We start from the raw sequence: 14,308 nt of genomic DNA, 5'->3' as shown, positions 1-14,308 counted from the left end.
CTATGGGGCTGCCCCGGATTACAAGCTCCCCTTGATCGATCTTCCGCCTAGAAATGCCAACCCTGCTGCTCGGTCCTATCTCTACCTCCACTTCCCGAGCTGTAAGGGTGTCAAGTACAAAGAAGATCTTCACCTCGTCCTTCTGCTACTGGAGTCCCAAACACTGGATCGCTCTACCTCGCCATCTTAAAACTCAAGAGGACCATACCCTCTTCAAGAAGCTGTTAAAGACCTACTTCTTTGCCAAGACTTACTCCCTAATTTCCGCTGTAGATTAATGCACCCCCTTGTCCCTTACCCTGCCTAGCTCACACTGTTAGATTCTCCTCTCCCTTTTTGCTTCTTGTATGCTTTTCTGCGCTTTTACCTTTGTAATTTTTACTTAACTTTCTGTAAGCCACATTGTGCCTGCTTGAGTGGGAAAATGTGGGATATAAGCAACCCATAAATAAATAAATAATAATAGTTTTAGTTCATTTTTCAATTCTATCAGTACTCTGGGATATGAATACTGTCCGGTCCAGGAAATTTGCTACTCTTCAATTTGTCAAATTGCCCCATTACATCTTCTAGGTTTATAGAGATATATCATTCAGTTTCTCCAACTCGTCAGCTTTGAATACCATTTCTGGCACTGGTATCTCTCCCAAATCTTCCTTGGTGAAAACTGAAGCAAAGAATTAATTTAATCTCACCACTATGGCTTTGTCTTCCCTGATTGCCCCTTTTATCCCTCGGTCATCTAGTGATCCAACCAATTCTTTTGCCGGCTTCCTGCTTTTAATATACCTAAAACATTTTTACTATGTGTTTTTGCCTCCAACGCAATTTTTTTTTCAAAGTCCCTCTTTGCCTTCCTTATCAGCGCTTTGCATTTGTCTGAACTTTCCTTATGCTGTTTCTTATTTTCAGTCGGGTCCTTCTTCCATTTTCTGAAGGATTTTCTTTTAGCTCTAATAGCTTCCTTCACCTCACTTTTTAATCATGTCAGCTGTCGTTTGGTCTTCCTCCCTCCTTTTTTTTAATACGTGGAATATATTTGGCCTGGGCTTCCAGGATGGTATTTTTGGACAGCATCCATGCTTGATGTAAATTTTTGACCTTCGCAGGCGCTCCTCTCAAGGTTTTTTTTTTTCCACTGTTCTTCTCATTTTATCATAGTCTCTTTTTTGAAAATTAAGTGCTAACGTATTGGATTTCCATTGTATACTTACTCCAAAGCTAATATCACATCTGATCATATTATTATCACTATGATCAAGCGGCCCCATCACCATTACCTCCTGCACCAGATCGTGCGCTCCACTAAGGATTAGGTCTAGAATTTTTCCTTCTCTTGGCTCCTATACCAGCTGCACCGTAAAGCAGTCCTTGATTCAGTCAAGGAATTCTACCTCCCTAGCATGCCCTGATGTTACATTTATCCAGTCAGTATCTGGGTAATTGACATCACCTATTATTGTGTTGTCCAGTTTGTTAAGCTTCCCTAATTTCCAATAACATTTCTACATCTGTCCATCCTGGCCAGGCGGATGGTAGTACACTCCTATCACTATCCTTTTCCCCTTTACACGTGGGGTTTGAATCCATAAGGATTCCAAGAAGTGTTTCCTGCAGAATTTTCTGTATAATGCTACCCCTTCACCAATTCAATCCACCCTGTTACTACGATATAATTTGTACCCCGGTATGATAGTGTCCCACTAGTTATCCTCCTTCCACCAGGTCTCAGAGATGCCTAGTATATCAAATTTTTCATTTAGTGCAATATATTCTAACTCTCCCATCTTATTTCTTAGGCTTCTGGCATTCGCATATAGACATTTCAAACTGTTGTGTTGTTCCTATTTAATTCATGCTCAGTACTTGACAGTATTAATTTGCAATCTTTTCTCTGATTTTTATTTTAAGGACACCTGATCTACTATGGTCTCTTTTGCAACCTTACTATCGGAATACCCTATCTTCCCTCTTTTGGTGATATCTTTAGATACCGTATTTCGATCCATGCGCTTTTTTAGCGACTGTTGGCCTTTCTCTAGTTTCTAGTTTAAAATCTGCTCTATCTCCTTTTTAAATGCTGATGCCAGCAGCCTGGTCCCACCCTAGTTAAGGTGGAGCCCATCCTTTCAGAATATGCTCCCCCTTTCCCTAGAATGTTGCCCAGTTCTTAACAAATCTAAAACCCTCCTTCCTGCATCATCGTCTCATCCACGCATTGAGACTCCAGAGCTGTGTCTGTCTCTTGGGCCCTGTGTGTGGAACGGGTAGCACTTCAGAAAATGCTACCCTAGAGACTCTGGATTTGAGCTTTCTACCTAAATTTGGCTACCAGAACCTCTCTCCCACATTTTCCTATGTCATTGGTACCCACATGTACCAAGACATCCGGTTCCTCCCCAGCGCTATCTAAAATCCTGTCTAGGTGATGCTCGATTAAATCTAAGTAGCTTTTACTTCTTACAAATTAAAAACTATAAAATTATAAAATGTTTCTAAGAATTTATTAAAATTGGAAGACCGACTGTTGTAGTGAGCCACTGGGCAGTGACCCAGAATGAAACGAGTTACTGCTGAGGTCTGCAGGATAATTTCCACAACTTTAATACTTTTGAACTTATTTGAGAAGCTGGTTCAGGGCTTTTGTATTGCTTGGATTGATTTCCTCTGAAGTTTTCTGCAGGCACCCCTGGAGATCATAGAGCTAGTGATGCTGATTTCATCATTGAGCTTCTGAAGGCAACAATACTATTCTATCTTCCAGCATTTCTTTCCATTTACTGACTTGTAGACTCTGTTTGGATTACATTTTCCAGTACTATTTGTAAACTTAATGCAGACTGGCATCTGCATTTAATAGTGTGTTCATGTATTCTGGACACATTTCTTTAGCGTCCCTCCGGACCGGCCCAGGGTTGGACTGATGGTTTGTGCACGCCTTCCAGCAGGTGGTTCTTTGTAAGAGACGACCCAAGAGAGGCCATGGAGGAAACGTATATAGAAGACCGGGAGGCCACTGTTGGAAGGCGTGCACAACCCATCAGTCCAACCTGGATTGGTCCGGAGGGACTAAAGGAAAGCAAATTAGCAGGTAAGGTCTAATTTCTCCTTTGCTGGAAAATTAAGGTGTCCTTTTACTAAGCTGCGTTAAGCACTACTGCGGGGCATGCTCGGGTGTCCAGCAGTAGTTTTGGAATCCGTGCACTCTACCCATATGCTAAAAAAAAAATAGAATTGATTTATTTAGTGCTGAGGCGTGTCTGGGATGGAGAGTAGGCGTGTTCTACGCTAATCGGTTAGCACAGCTACATCGCCATGTGCTAACCAATTAGTGCATGGTTAGCGTGTTAGCCCTTACCACCTACAAAATAGGTGGTGGTAAGGGCTCATGTGCTAATGGGGAAATTAGCATGTGGCTATTAATAGGAAAAATGGAAAATTGGGGCCTTTTTACCACTGCTCTAAAAGTGGCTTCAGCATGTGGGAAAGACCCACACTGGGGATGATGCTGGCCACTTTTTAGTGCTGCTTAATAAAAGGGCCCTTAAGTAATTAAAAAAAAAAACCTGTGTAATCTACAAGTTAGGTGAATACACACTGAGGCACTAACCATAGGCTGTTTGTCAGAGGGTATTGTACAAGCATGGAATCCTCAGTATTGTAACCCTTTGCCTTCAGTAATTTTTACTGAATGTTCCAGATGTTGGTATATTAAAAACCTGTAGATAATCTAAACAGTAGTATAAAGTCAGCTGGCTGTCCTAATGTAGGTGGGAAACCCAATTTTCAACCAAGACTATTGTATCAAACTTTAAAATCTTGTTAGCTGGGGAAGATTTCTTTTCTTTCTGGCTAAGCTACTGAAGACATTTAAAGCATTTAATTTCTTATTTTGATTTAAAATCACACACAAGGCAGGGTAGGCACCTTATGTAGATCTAATTTACATTATATAAAATTAAAGCTTTCTTGTTTTCCTTGCCCCCGCCTCCCCAGTCACACTCCAGAACTGGTGGCAGGTATAGGGGTAGAGGTTTATATGTACATAGTGTCTGTAGGTAGTATAGCAAGGATTGAGTTTTAAGTTATATGTAGATAAACAGGTATTGCTCTAAAGCAAGATCAGTTTTGTTGTTCACTGCCAGTCCTTAAGTGCTAGGATTCTGTGATGATCCAAATGAATATAGATGAGAAGCTTGCATACACTGAAGGTAGCAGGCATGCAAATCTCTCATGTACACTCATTCATGATATCTTGAAAACCTGGCCTGTTGACGAACCTCAAGAACTGGGAGTAAATATCAAGGATTTTAAGATTATCAATTAATTGATTTGATTTGCTTACTTTATTTTTTGTCTATTAAATTGTAAGCTCTTTGAGCAGGGACTGTCTTTCTTCTATGTTTGTGCAGCGCTGCGTATGCCTTGTAGCGCTATAGAAATGCTAAATAGTAGTAGTAGTAGTAGTAGTAGTAATTTTAAGATTAGGAACTATAAAAGAAAATAATCCACCTTCCTCATACATTCCTCTTAATTGTATCTGTTTTATTGTAGGCTCCTGGTTTTGGATTTGGTATTGCAATATCGGGAGGAAGAGACAACCCTCATTTTCAGAGTGGAGAAACATCAATAGTTATTTCTGACGTGTTAAAAGGAGGGCCAGCTGAAGGACTTCTACAGTATGTATCTTCATGTTATCTTTTAGTAAATATTAATTTTCTTTGTGTATTTGTGGTGGAGTGATGGAAGTTCAGACCATGGAGGTGGGAAGAGAATCATTTAAGAAACCAGGAAAATGCAGAGAGGATACTATATTAAAAGAGAACAGAGTGGTAACAATATAAAAGGCAACAGAAAATTCAAGAATAGGTAGCAAGTATTTAGTAGTGTGGTGCTAGCCAAGTAGACAAAAGACAGTGTAAGATTTATTTATTTATTTTATTTATTTATTTATTTTTGAAGACGTTTTTAATCTGTTATTCCTTTTCACCCTGCTAGACCAATCCACACAAATGGAGTGATCTCAGCAGTTTACAATGCTGGGTCAGAGATTATACAGGCAGACTTGGTCACTTGCTGGACCCAGGGGAATGGGAGATGAACCCCTCAGGCTTTCAGTTGGTAGTGGCCTGCTGCAGCCCCCTGATATGAACATTAAGCATTGTCATTCTGGGACAGACCGAAGGTCAATCAAGTCCAGTATCCTGTTTCCAACAGTGGCCAATCCAGGTCACAAAAACAGTAAAACAGATTTTATACTGATTATCTTAGAAAAAAAAGCAGTGGATTTTTCGAAGTCCATCTTAATACTGGCGTATGGAATTCTGTTGTTAACTTTTGCATTGCAACACTGGTGGGATAACAAATCAGCGACCTGTTGATGAACCTGAAGGACTGGGAGTAAATAGCAAGGATATAAGATTAGGAACTACAGAAAAAAAATAATCCACCTTCTCCATACATTCCTCTGAATTGTATTTGTTTTATTGTAGGCCCTTTTTTGGGGGGAGGTGGGGGGTGGGATTTGGTATTGCAATATCGGAGGAAGAGCAAGTTATCCTGACCTTTTTGTAAACCCTGCTAAGCTAACTGCTTTTACCAAAGTCTCTGCCAACGAATTCCAGAGTTTAATTATACATCGAGTGAAGAAATATTTTCTCTGGTTTGTTTTAAATTTACTACTATCTAGCTTCATTGCGTGCACCCTAGTCCTAGTATTTTTGGAAATAGTAAATAAGTGGTTCATATCTATCTGTTCACTCCACTCAGTATTTTATAGATATGTATTATATTTTCCCTCAGCCTTTTTTTATCCAAGCCGAAGAGCCCTAGCTATGATCTGACTGCCTCCCACCAGAACGCAAGGGGTGTGTGTGTGTGTGTGTAGGTTTTCAACCATTGACGAGAGTGGGGTTTGGTGGGCCTCATTGCTCGGTATAGCCTTGGCCTCATCAGGAGCCCATCTGCATATTTCCAGTCTGGCCACTTGTAGGCCAGGTCATTCAAAGGTATTTCTCATCCTTATGTCCTGATTCTGGTGGTACCAAAGTGGCCTTGCCATCCCTGATGTGTAGATCTTCTTAACCTTCTCGCAAGTCTCCCACTCCTGTTAACTTGGGATCAGAGGTTGCTTGTTCCGGACCCTGTCATCATGGAGGATCCAGCTCTTTCTTGGCATATGGCATGGCCCTTGAATGGAAGCATTTAAAGAATGAGGGCTACCTATCTCTGGTTTTTGCTACCCTTCGAGACCAACTGGAAGTCCATTTCCTTGGCCGATGTCTGGGTGTAGAAGGTTGTTTGAGCAGTTGTGTGTTGGTCAGGGCCTGTCTCATTGGAGGGTGCAGTTACACTCTATCTTGGCTTTTCTGCAAATGAACACTGTTTTTACAGTATCCTCTGCCTTGACCACCTGAGCAGTAGAAAATCTGATCAAGATGGAGGTACAAAAAGGGAAGGAAGAAGTGGCTTTAAGCGATTACTATATATTATACATTGAGCCTGCGACTATGTGGGAAAATGCGGGGTATAAATGTGATAAATGTGGTTATAGCAGAGGTTGGCCTTTAACTTCCTTAAGGTTCAGTTGCAGCCCTTTCTTGTTTGAGGTAAGGTTCAGGGTGTTAACCTGGCAGTCCAGACTGATGTGTTCACCCTGCACAGGAACTGTACATTTAGTCCCCCACTGTAGGTGGTCATTTCACAATGGGACCTTTAATCTAGTAGTTAATGTTCTGACAGGCCTGCTATTTAAGGCTTTGAAGAGAGCCACATTAAAAGATTATTTGCTGAAGGCAGCCTTTTTGGTGGCTACCTGCTCTGACAGATTATTTTTTCTGAGCTGCAAGCTCTTTTCCTGCAGAGACATGTACCTGTCCTTCTCAGAAGAGGCCGTGTTAAGATTGTAGCATTCTTTTTTGCCTAAGGTAGTTCTTTTCTCCATGTCAATTGGGTAGTTTCCATTCTGTTTGTGTAGACTGGTCTAGAAGGATTCAAGGAAAGGAAATGAACAGGTATGAATATATTTCACTGTTTCTACGTCCTTGGGGCTTCCAGCTCAATGGAAAACACATCTGGCACCATGAGCCTCCATTTTGCAAGTACCTGGGATATCCCTCCCCCCCCCCCCCACACATTTTATATTCCTTTCTAAGATTGGTGCAGTCATAGCAGCAACAGCCCATGACCATGGACCATCTACCAGGGCTTATACTAGAACCTGGCCCTAAATCCAGCCATTAGGAGTTAACTGTTGCAAGGCAAAAGACTCCTTCCTTCTAGGGGCCATTAAAACTGTTTTCACAGAATCCTCTGCCTTGACCACCTGGGCAGTAGAAAATCTGATCTAGATGGAGGAGCAAAAAGGGAAGGAAGAAGTGGCTTTAATTGATTACTATATATTATACACTATCTCAGAGGAAGGCTAGTGGAGTGTCTCTTTTATATACCTCGCTCAATGTGTGTATTCATACATTTAAAAGAAAGGGAAACACCTCAGATCTGAGACATTTTTCTTCCCTTTAAATATGATTATAAATAATAAGTGGGGTGCATTAAGAGATTTTATCTGATTACTATCACCCTTGCTGTTGTCCTTTTAAGAAAATTTGGTACTGAAAGAACAAAAACTCAAGGGTCCTGTAAATTTCCCTTTTATCCTGCTAGACCAGTTCAGACTTAGTCCTTAGTGGAGCGCATGATCTGGTGCTGGAGGTAATGGTGCTGGGGCCACTTGATAACAGTGATTATAACATGATCAGGTTTGCTATACTGTCTGGAGTAAGTACACACAGGAAATCTAATACATTAGCGTTTAGCTTTCAAAAAGGAGACTATGATAAAATGAGGAGCATGGTAAAAAAACAAAAAACTTAGAGGAGCAACTTCCAAAGGTCAAAAATTTAAATCAGGCTTGGATGCTATTCAAAAATACCATCTTAGAATCCCAGACCAGATATATTCCATGAATTGAAAAAGTTGAAAGGAAGGCAAAAAGACAGCTGGCAGGATTAAAAAGTGAGGTGAAAGAAGCTTTTAGAGCTAAAACAAATCCTTCAGAAAATGGAAAAATCTGACTGAAAATAATAGGAAAGAGCATAAGGAATGGCAAGTCAAATCAAAGTGCTGATAAGGAAGGCAAAGAGACTTAAAGAAGATTGTGTTGGAGGCAAACTCTCCCCCCCACATAGTAAAAACCCGTTTAGCTATATTAGAAGCAAAAAGCCGGTATAAGAATCGGTTGGACTGCTAGATGACTGAGGGGTAGAAGGGGCACTCCGGGAAGACAAGGCCTTAGAGAGATTGAGGCCCTCATGATCAAAAGCAAACTCTGGCGCTAGAGGCTGTTAACGCCATACTAGCGCCAGAGTTTGCAGCCGACCCATGATCAGAGCCCTCGAGTGCCTGAAACAGCGCACTCGAGGGCTCTCAGCGCAAGTAGCATGCAAATGCATGCTAAACAGGGCTTCTAGCGCAATTAGCTTGCAAATGCATGCTAATTGGCGCTTAACGCATTCATCCCCAATGATCAGCGACCAGCGCGCCAAAGATTGGGTCGCTGGCCGCAGCAAAATCAACGCCAGCTCTGAGCTGGCGTTAGATTTTGCGGATCATTTGGGAGGAATGGTGAGCCCTGTCCAGCATGCAGTTGCATGCTGGCAGGCCCCCCTTCCCCCCCCAAGGAAAACTCGAACGGGGGGCTGGAGGTCCGGTGGGTCTCCAGCCCTCGAAAACCCCAGAAATCGTTCTTCTATCGACGGAGGACCTCCAGCCCACCCCAAATCCTCCCCCCAGTGTTGTCTTTAAATTCCCTGGTGGTCCGTGGTGTCGTGACACCCCCCTGGCCCCCTCCCGGCCCCCCTACCTATCTGTTGTCTTCCAGTCAGTCGACGCCCAAAATGGCGGCGCCCAGCACCGCCCACTGCATATTGGTCTGTAGCCCCGCCCAGTGCATCCCAGGATGCAGTGGGCGGTGCTGGGCGCCGCCATTTTGGGCGTCGACTGACTGGAAGAGGAGGGAGGCAGGCAGGCTGCGTCCCTCCTCCAACAGAAAGGTAGGGGGGCTGGGAGGGGGCCGGGACGGGGCCAGGGGGGGGTGTCACGACACCACGGACCACCAGGGAATTTAAAGACAACGCTGGGGGGAGGATTTGGGGTAGGCTGGAGACCCACCGGACCTCCAGCCCCCCCCCCCCCCCGACACCACGGACCACTAGGGAATCGAAGGACAACACTGGGGGGAGGATTTGGGGTGGGCTGGAGACCCACCGGACCTCCAGTCCCCCCCCCCCCCGACACCACGGACCACCAGGGAATCGAAGGACAACGCTGGGGGGAGGATTTGGGGTGGGCTGGAGGTCCACTGGACCTCCAGCCCCCCCTCCCTCCCCCCGTCGATGGAGCAACAATTACTGGGGGTTTCGGGGGCTGGAGACCCACCGATCCTCCAGCCCCCACCCCCCCCCCCGTCGCTGGGTGGGAGAGGGTTTGGCCGGCGGCGGCGGCCACGACGTTTTCTGGGGGTTTGGGCGGAGGGGGGCTCGTTCGGGCCTCGGGCCAGGCTGTTTGACAGGTTTGGGCTTTTTGACAGCCCAGACCTGTCAGACAAGTGCGGGAGGATTCTGCTGAGCGCATGCTCGGGCGCAATTCTCCCGCACTTCAACATGATAATCAAAGATAATAGCGCTGCTTAGATTTGCATGTATTATCTTTGATCATCGATGCAGAAAAGCCCTGCGCTGTCCTGGCGCTATTTTTAGGGCGCTGTTTGGAACAGCGCAGGGCTTTTGATCATCTGGGCCTAAATGAATTATTTACTTGGTTTTTACTGAGGAAGATGTGGGAGGGATACCAATGCCAGAAATGGTATTCCATGCTAATGAGTCAGAGAAACTGAAGCAAATCTCTGTAAACATGGAAAATGTAATGGGGCAATTTGACAAATTGAAAGTACCAAATCGCCTGGACCGGATGGTATACATCCTAGAATACTGATAGCTCTGCAAGTTTATTTTTCAATTCAATTAATAATATGTTATTTAACTTTAAAATCGAGCATGGTACTGAAAGATTGGAGGGTGGCCAACGTAACGCCAATTTTTAAAAAGGGTTCCAGAGGTGATCCGGGAAATGATAGACTAGTTAACCTGACGTTGATGCTGGGCAAAATGGTAGACACGATTATAAAAAGGAAAATTACAGAGCATATACATAAGCATGGATTAATGAGACAAAGCCAACATGGATTTAGTCAAGGGAAATCTTGCCTCGCAGATCTACCATATTTCATTGAAGGGGTAAATAAACGTGGATAAAGGTGAGCTGGTCAGTATTGTGAATCTGGATTTTCAAAAGACATGTAACAAAGTATCTCGTGAAAGACTCCTGAGGAAGTTAGTCATGGGATAGGAGGTAATGTAGGTTAATGTCTTATTTGGATTAAAAACTGGTTAAAAGATTGAAAACAGAGAGTAGGGTTAAATGGTTTATTCTCAGTGGAGAAGGGTAGATAGTGGGGTTCTGCAGGGGTCTGTGCTGGGGCTGCTGCTTTTTAACATTTCTGTAATGATCTAGAGATGGAAATAACTAGTGAGGTAATTAAATTTGCTGGTGACAAAAGTTATTCAAAATTACAAAATTGCAAGAGCACCTTACGAAACTGGGCATCCAAATGGCAGATGATGTTTAATGTGAGCAAGTGCAAAGTGATGCATGTGGGAAAGAGGAACCCAAACTATAGCTATGTGATGCAAAGTTCCACATTATGAGTGACCACCCAGGTAAAGGATCTAGGTGCCATTGTTGATAGCTGGAGTATCTGGGTGTTCTATTTGACACAGTATGGAAGAGGATCTTCCTCGTGGAGTACAAGAGGTTGAAGCTGGTTCAACAGATTTCGTCTTCTCCTCAATCAAGGCAAGCACAGTGTCTGGGATTTTGTCCAAGTTCTGGGGTCAATGACGGTGGCGATGGAAGTGGTACTATGGTCAAGGGCTCATATGCTGCTGTTACAGGAATCTCTTCTCAGCTGCTGGTGTCTGATGTCACAGAAGTATGACCTTCGTCTTCCTGGGACACTAGTTGCCAAACTCGATATGTATTGGTGATTTGTCGCCAAGGAATTTGACCATCGGAGCTCCTTTTCTGATTTCACCTCCCATTGTGTTAACAGACACCAGCAAGTTGGTTTGGAGAGCTATTTACAAGTTCTATCTGGCACAGAGCACCTGGTCAGGACAGGAATCTCAGTGGTCGATAAATTGCTTGGAGCTCAGGGCAGTGCATAATGCCTTCCATTACTTTGCTCACTTTCTGGTGGCGGCCCCAGTCAGAGTTTCTCTGACAGTGCGACAGCGGTGGTTATATCAATAAGCAATGTGGGATCCACAATTGTCCAATGACGGTGGAGGCGCCCTCCCTCATAAGTTGGTCTCACATCGCAGGGTCCTTGAACGTGGAGGCAGACTTTCTTAGTAGGCACTTCTTGGACCCTGGAGAATGGGAGCTATCCAGCCAGAGGTTTCAGCTGATAGTAGGCCAATGGGGTTCTTAGCTTCTGGTTTGGCGACGAAAAGGAATGCCAAAGTCCTCGAGTTTTACTGCTATTGATGGGGATTGATGCCCTGTTGTAGCCGTGGTCAGAGACTCATCTACTCTGTCTTGCCTTCTTGGCCCATGGTAGGCCACGTGTTGAAAAGGATTGCATTGCACTGGGGTTGAATAATTCTCATAGCCCTAGATTGGCTGTGGGGGCCATGGTAAGTGAACCTGATTTGACAACTGGACGGGTTCTTCTCAGTCTTCTGCAGGTACACGACCTACTGAAACAAGGTCCACTTCTCATGGAGGATCCGTCCCCCTTTGGTCTTATAGCTTGGCCATTGAAAGTGCTTGGTTGAAATGAAATATTTATTCTGATTGTCATAGCTATCTTGCTTCAGGCTCAGAAACGCTCTACATCAGTGGTGTATGTGAGGGTTGGTGTTCTCAGTGCAGACATCTCCCTTCCTTAGCGTATGCAGCAGATGAATCCAAGAACTGGTGGGTTGTGTCCATCTACTAGCAGGTGAAGATAGAGATTACAAAGCTGAAGGCAGTGATACCAGATGGCCAGCTCCTCCTTCACCTCAGTACATCTCTATCTCCAGCAGGTGGTGGATGGCGCTTCAGCAGCTCCTGGATTTGTCTGTTGGGGATACTCCTGGGTCCTGTGGGCCAGTTGAGTTTAGGGATGTCTGGCTGGTAGTGCCAACTTTGGGGGCATACTCAGTTTTCTGGGTCCCTGCTTCACCTTTTCCCCCCTTGCCTCCCGGTCTTTAGCGCTCTAGCCTTCCTCGCCTGTAAAAAAAAAAAAAAAAAAAGAGAGCCCCTTTGCCTTAATTTGGTGTTAAAAAAACCCCAAAACAAAACAGAAGATTTCTGACAGGACCGGGCAGTACAGGGTTTCCCTGTCTCTTAGTGCTGTGCTTTCAGTCTGTTCCGGTTAGGCAGCAGGCTGCTGCGTCTGTGGGACTCTGTTTCTCTTCCGGAGACACCTGCTGTTCGGTGAGTCCCTTTCTCTTTCGGCGCGGGGGTATTGTGCTTTAATATGGGTGACGCTGGCGTTTGAAAGCTGTTCCCGCTGCAGTAGCAGATGCTGCGTAGCGGGATTCTGTGTGGTGGCGTGTTTGAACGATGGGGAGGGAAATGCTGAAGTTCCCCTTCCCTGAGCATCCTTTTCCCGTGCTAAAATGGCGGTAACGCGCGCCTTTTTGCTGGCGTGGCTCTCTTTTATCCTGATAATCAGCTCTGATCCTTTCCTGCCCTGCGGCCTTGATGTGGGCAGGGGGGAGGGGAGGCTTCTCCTAAAGGATCTTGTGTTCCATTAGAGACTGCTGGTCCAGGGGATTCCTCTTTATTTTCTCCAGCCTTTTGGTTTCCTTTAACCAAAATCACTGTTGAGTCAGAAACTGTTTGCATGTAGCTGGGGCGCAGTAGGGTCCATTTCTCCCCTGTCTTCCTCTATTCGAAGGGAGTCTTTTCAGGGCAGTCCCTTTCTGCACAAAGGCAGCAAGAATCTCCTGAGCTGGAAAGCCAAGTTTGCCTAAGTGGGGTACATTGATAGCAATAGGCCTCACTGTGGTGAGTTTAGATTTTCTTATAGTTCCTGCGTTGGCTAAGGCTGTTCCTGGTGTGGGAAACAGTGAACAGCATCAGAGCAGGGCTCCTTGCATGTTGAGCCTGTGAAAGGGCCTATTTAGTGTGTTTATTTACAGACTTTTCAGTCCCCTCAGTTTTTCTTTGAGGGCACTTGCTTGAACAGCTTGGAAGTTTCCCTTCTTCCTTTATGAAACTTTTTATACTGGCAGTACAGGCCTTGCCTATGAGCACACCACCTGAGTGTGCCTCATCTCTGATCTTGGAAGCTCAGCAGGGTTGGGCCTGGCTGGTTTCTGCTTGGATGGGAGACTGCCTGGGAATCAGTGTTGCCATATAAAATAAAAAATTCCCACCCAAAACAGCCCAAAAACCGCACACACCCCACCCCCGACGTAATCAACCCCGCCCCTTCCGTCATCGCCCCGCCGTCATCGCCCCGCCCAATACATCACTAAACCCCGCCTCTGTCGCCATTAGCCCCACCCCCCGCCGGCCAAAAAACCGCCGAAAACCCGCACGAAAAAAAAAAGCCCAAAAAACCGCAACCCGCCGTGGGCAAAAGTTTCCCGCCGCAGGTTGCGGAAAACCGCCCAATTGGGCGGGGAAAACCGCCCATCTGGCAACCCTGCTGGGAATACCAGGTGCAGTAGGTTTTCTTTTTTCTGCACCTTTTGCTTCTTTACAATTACAAGTGGGAGTTTCTAGGCTTAATGCCTTTGGCTCCACCTTTCTGTGGGAAATGTTACATATTGTTATTTTCTGGGGCAAATGCTCTGGTCTCCATGGCAACTATGGAACCTCAGTGCTGTTGTCATGGAGGCTTTTGCTCCAGGTGCAGTACCTTCAGCAAAATAGTTATGTTTTTGTGGGAGATGGTTGGCTTTCAGCCTGAAGGTCACAGGTTTAAGGCTGGTTTGTGTATCATATTAGAAACTGTGGCCCTCAGCTCCTTTGTATGGGGCATATTTTACTTCCCTCTCTCATATTGCTTGCCTTGACAAGCAGTTCTTTCCATATCTGGGACAGTTTACACTAAGCTACAGTGCCAAAGGTTAGCAGTGGTAGTTTCCCACAGCAGCTCTGCTCTTTTAGTTTTGCTGTCTGACTCTGATCAAAGTATTGCATTCCAGCTCCAGCTTCCACTATATCTGTGGCACTTCTAGCTAGCTGT

General features: G+C 44.9%; 1 protein-coding gene across 1 annotated transcript in view; it reads left to right on the top strand.

Moving 5' to 3' along the window:
* The first annotated feature begins 4,177 nt into the window (after positions 1-4,177).
* Positions 4,178-14,308, top strand: part of TJP1 (tight junction protein 1) — a 232,339-nt gene continuing 222,208 nt past the window's right edge. The window contains exons 1-2 of the mRNA XM_030191641.1: positions 4,178-4,294; positions 4,555-4,679. Coding sequence (XP_030047501.1) covers positions 4,178-4,294; positions 4,555-4,679 — 242 coding nt within the window. The remainder of the gene's footprint in view (positions 4,295-4,554; positions 4,680-14,308) is intronic.

This window comes from Microcaecilia unicolor, chromosome 1, assembly GCF_901765095.1.
Source record: "Microcaecilia unicolor chromosome 1, aMicUni1.1, whole genome shotgun sequence".
Taxonomy (NCBI): Eukaryota; Metazoa; Chordata; class Amphibia; order Gymnophiona; family Siphonopidae; genus Microcaecilia; species Microcaecilia unicolor.
This window is presented reverse-complemented; position numbering and strand designations above follow the sequence as displayed.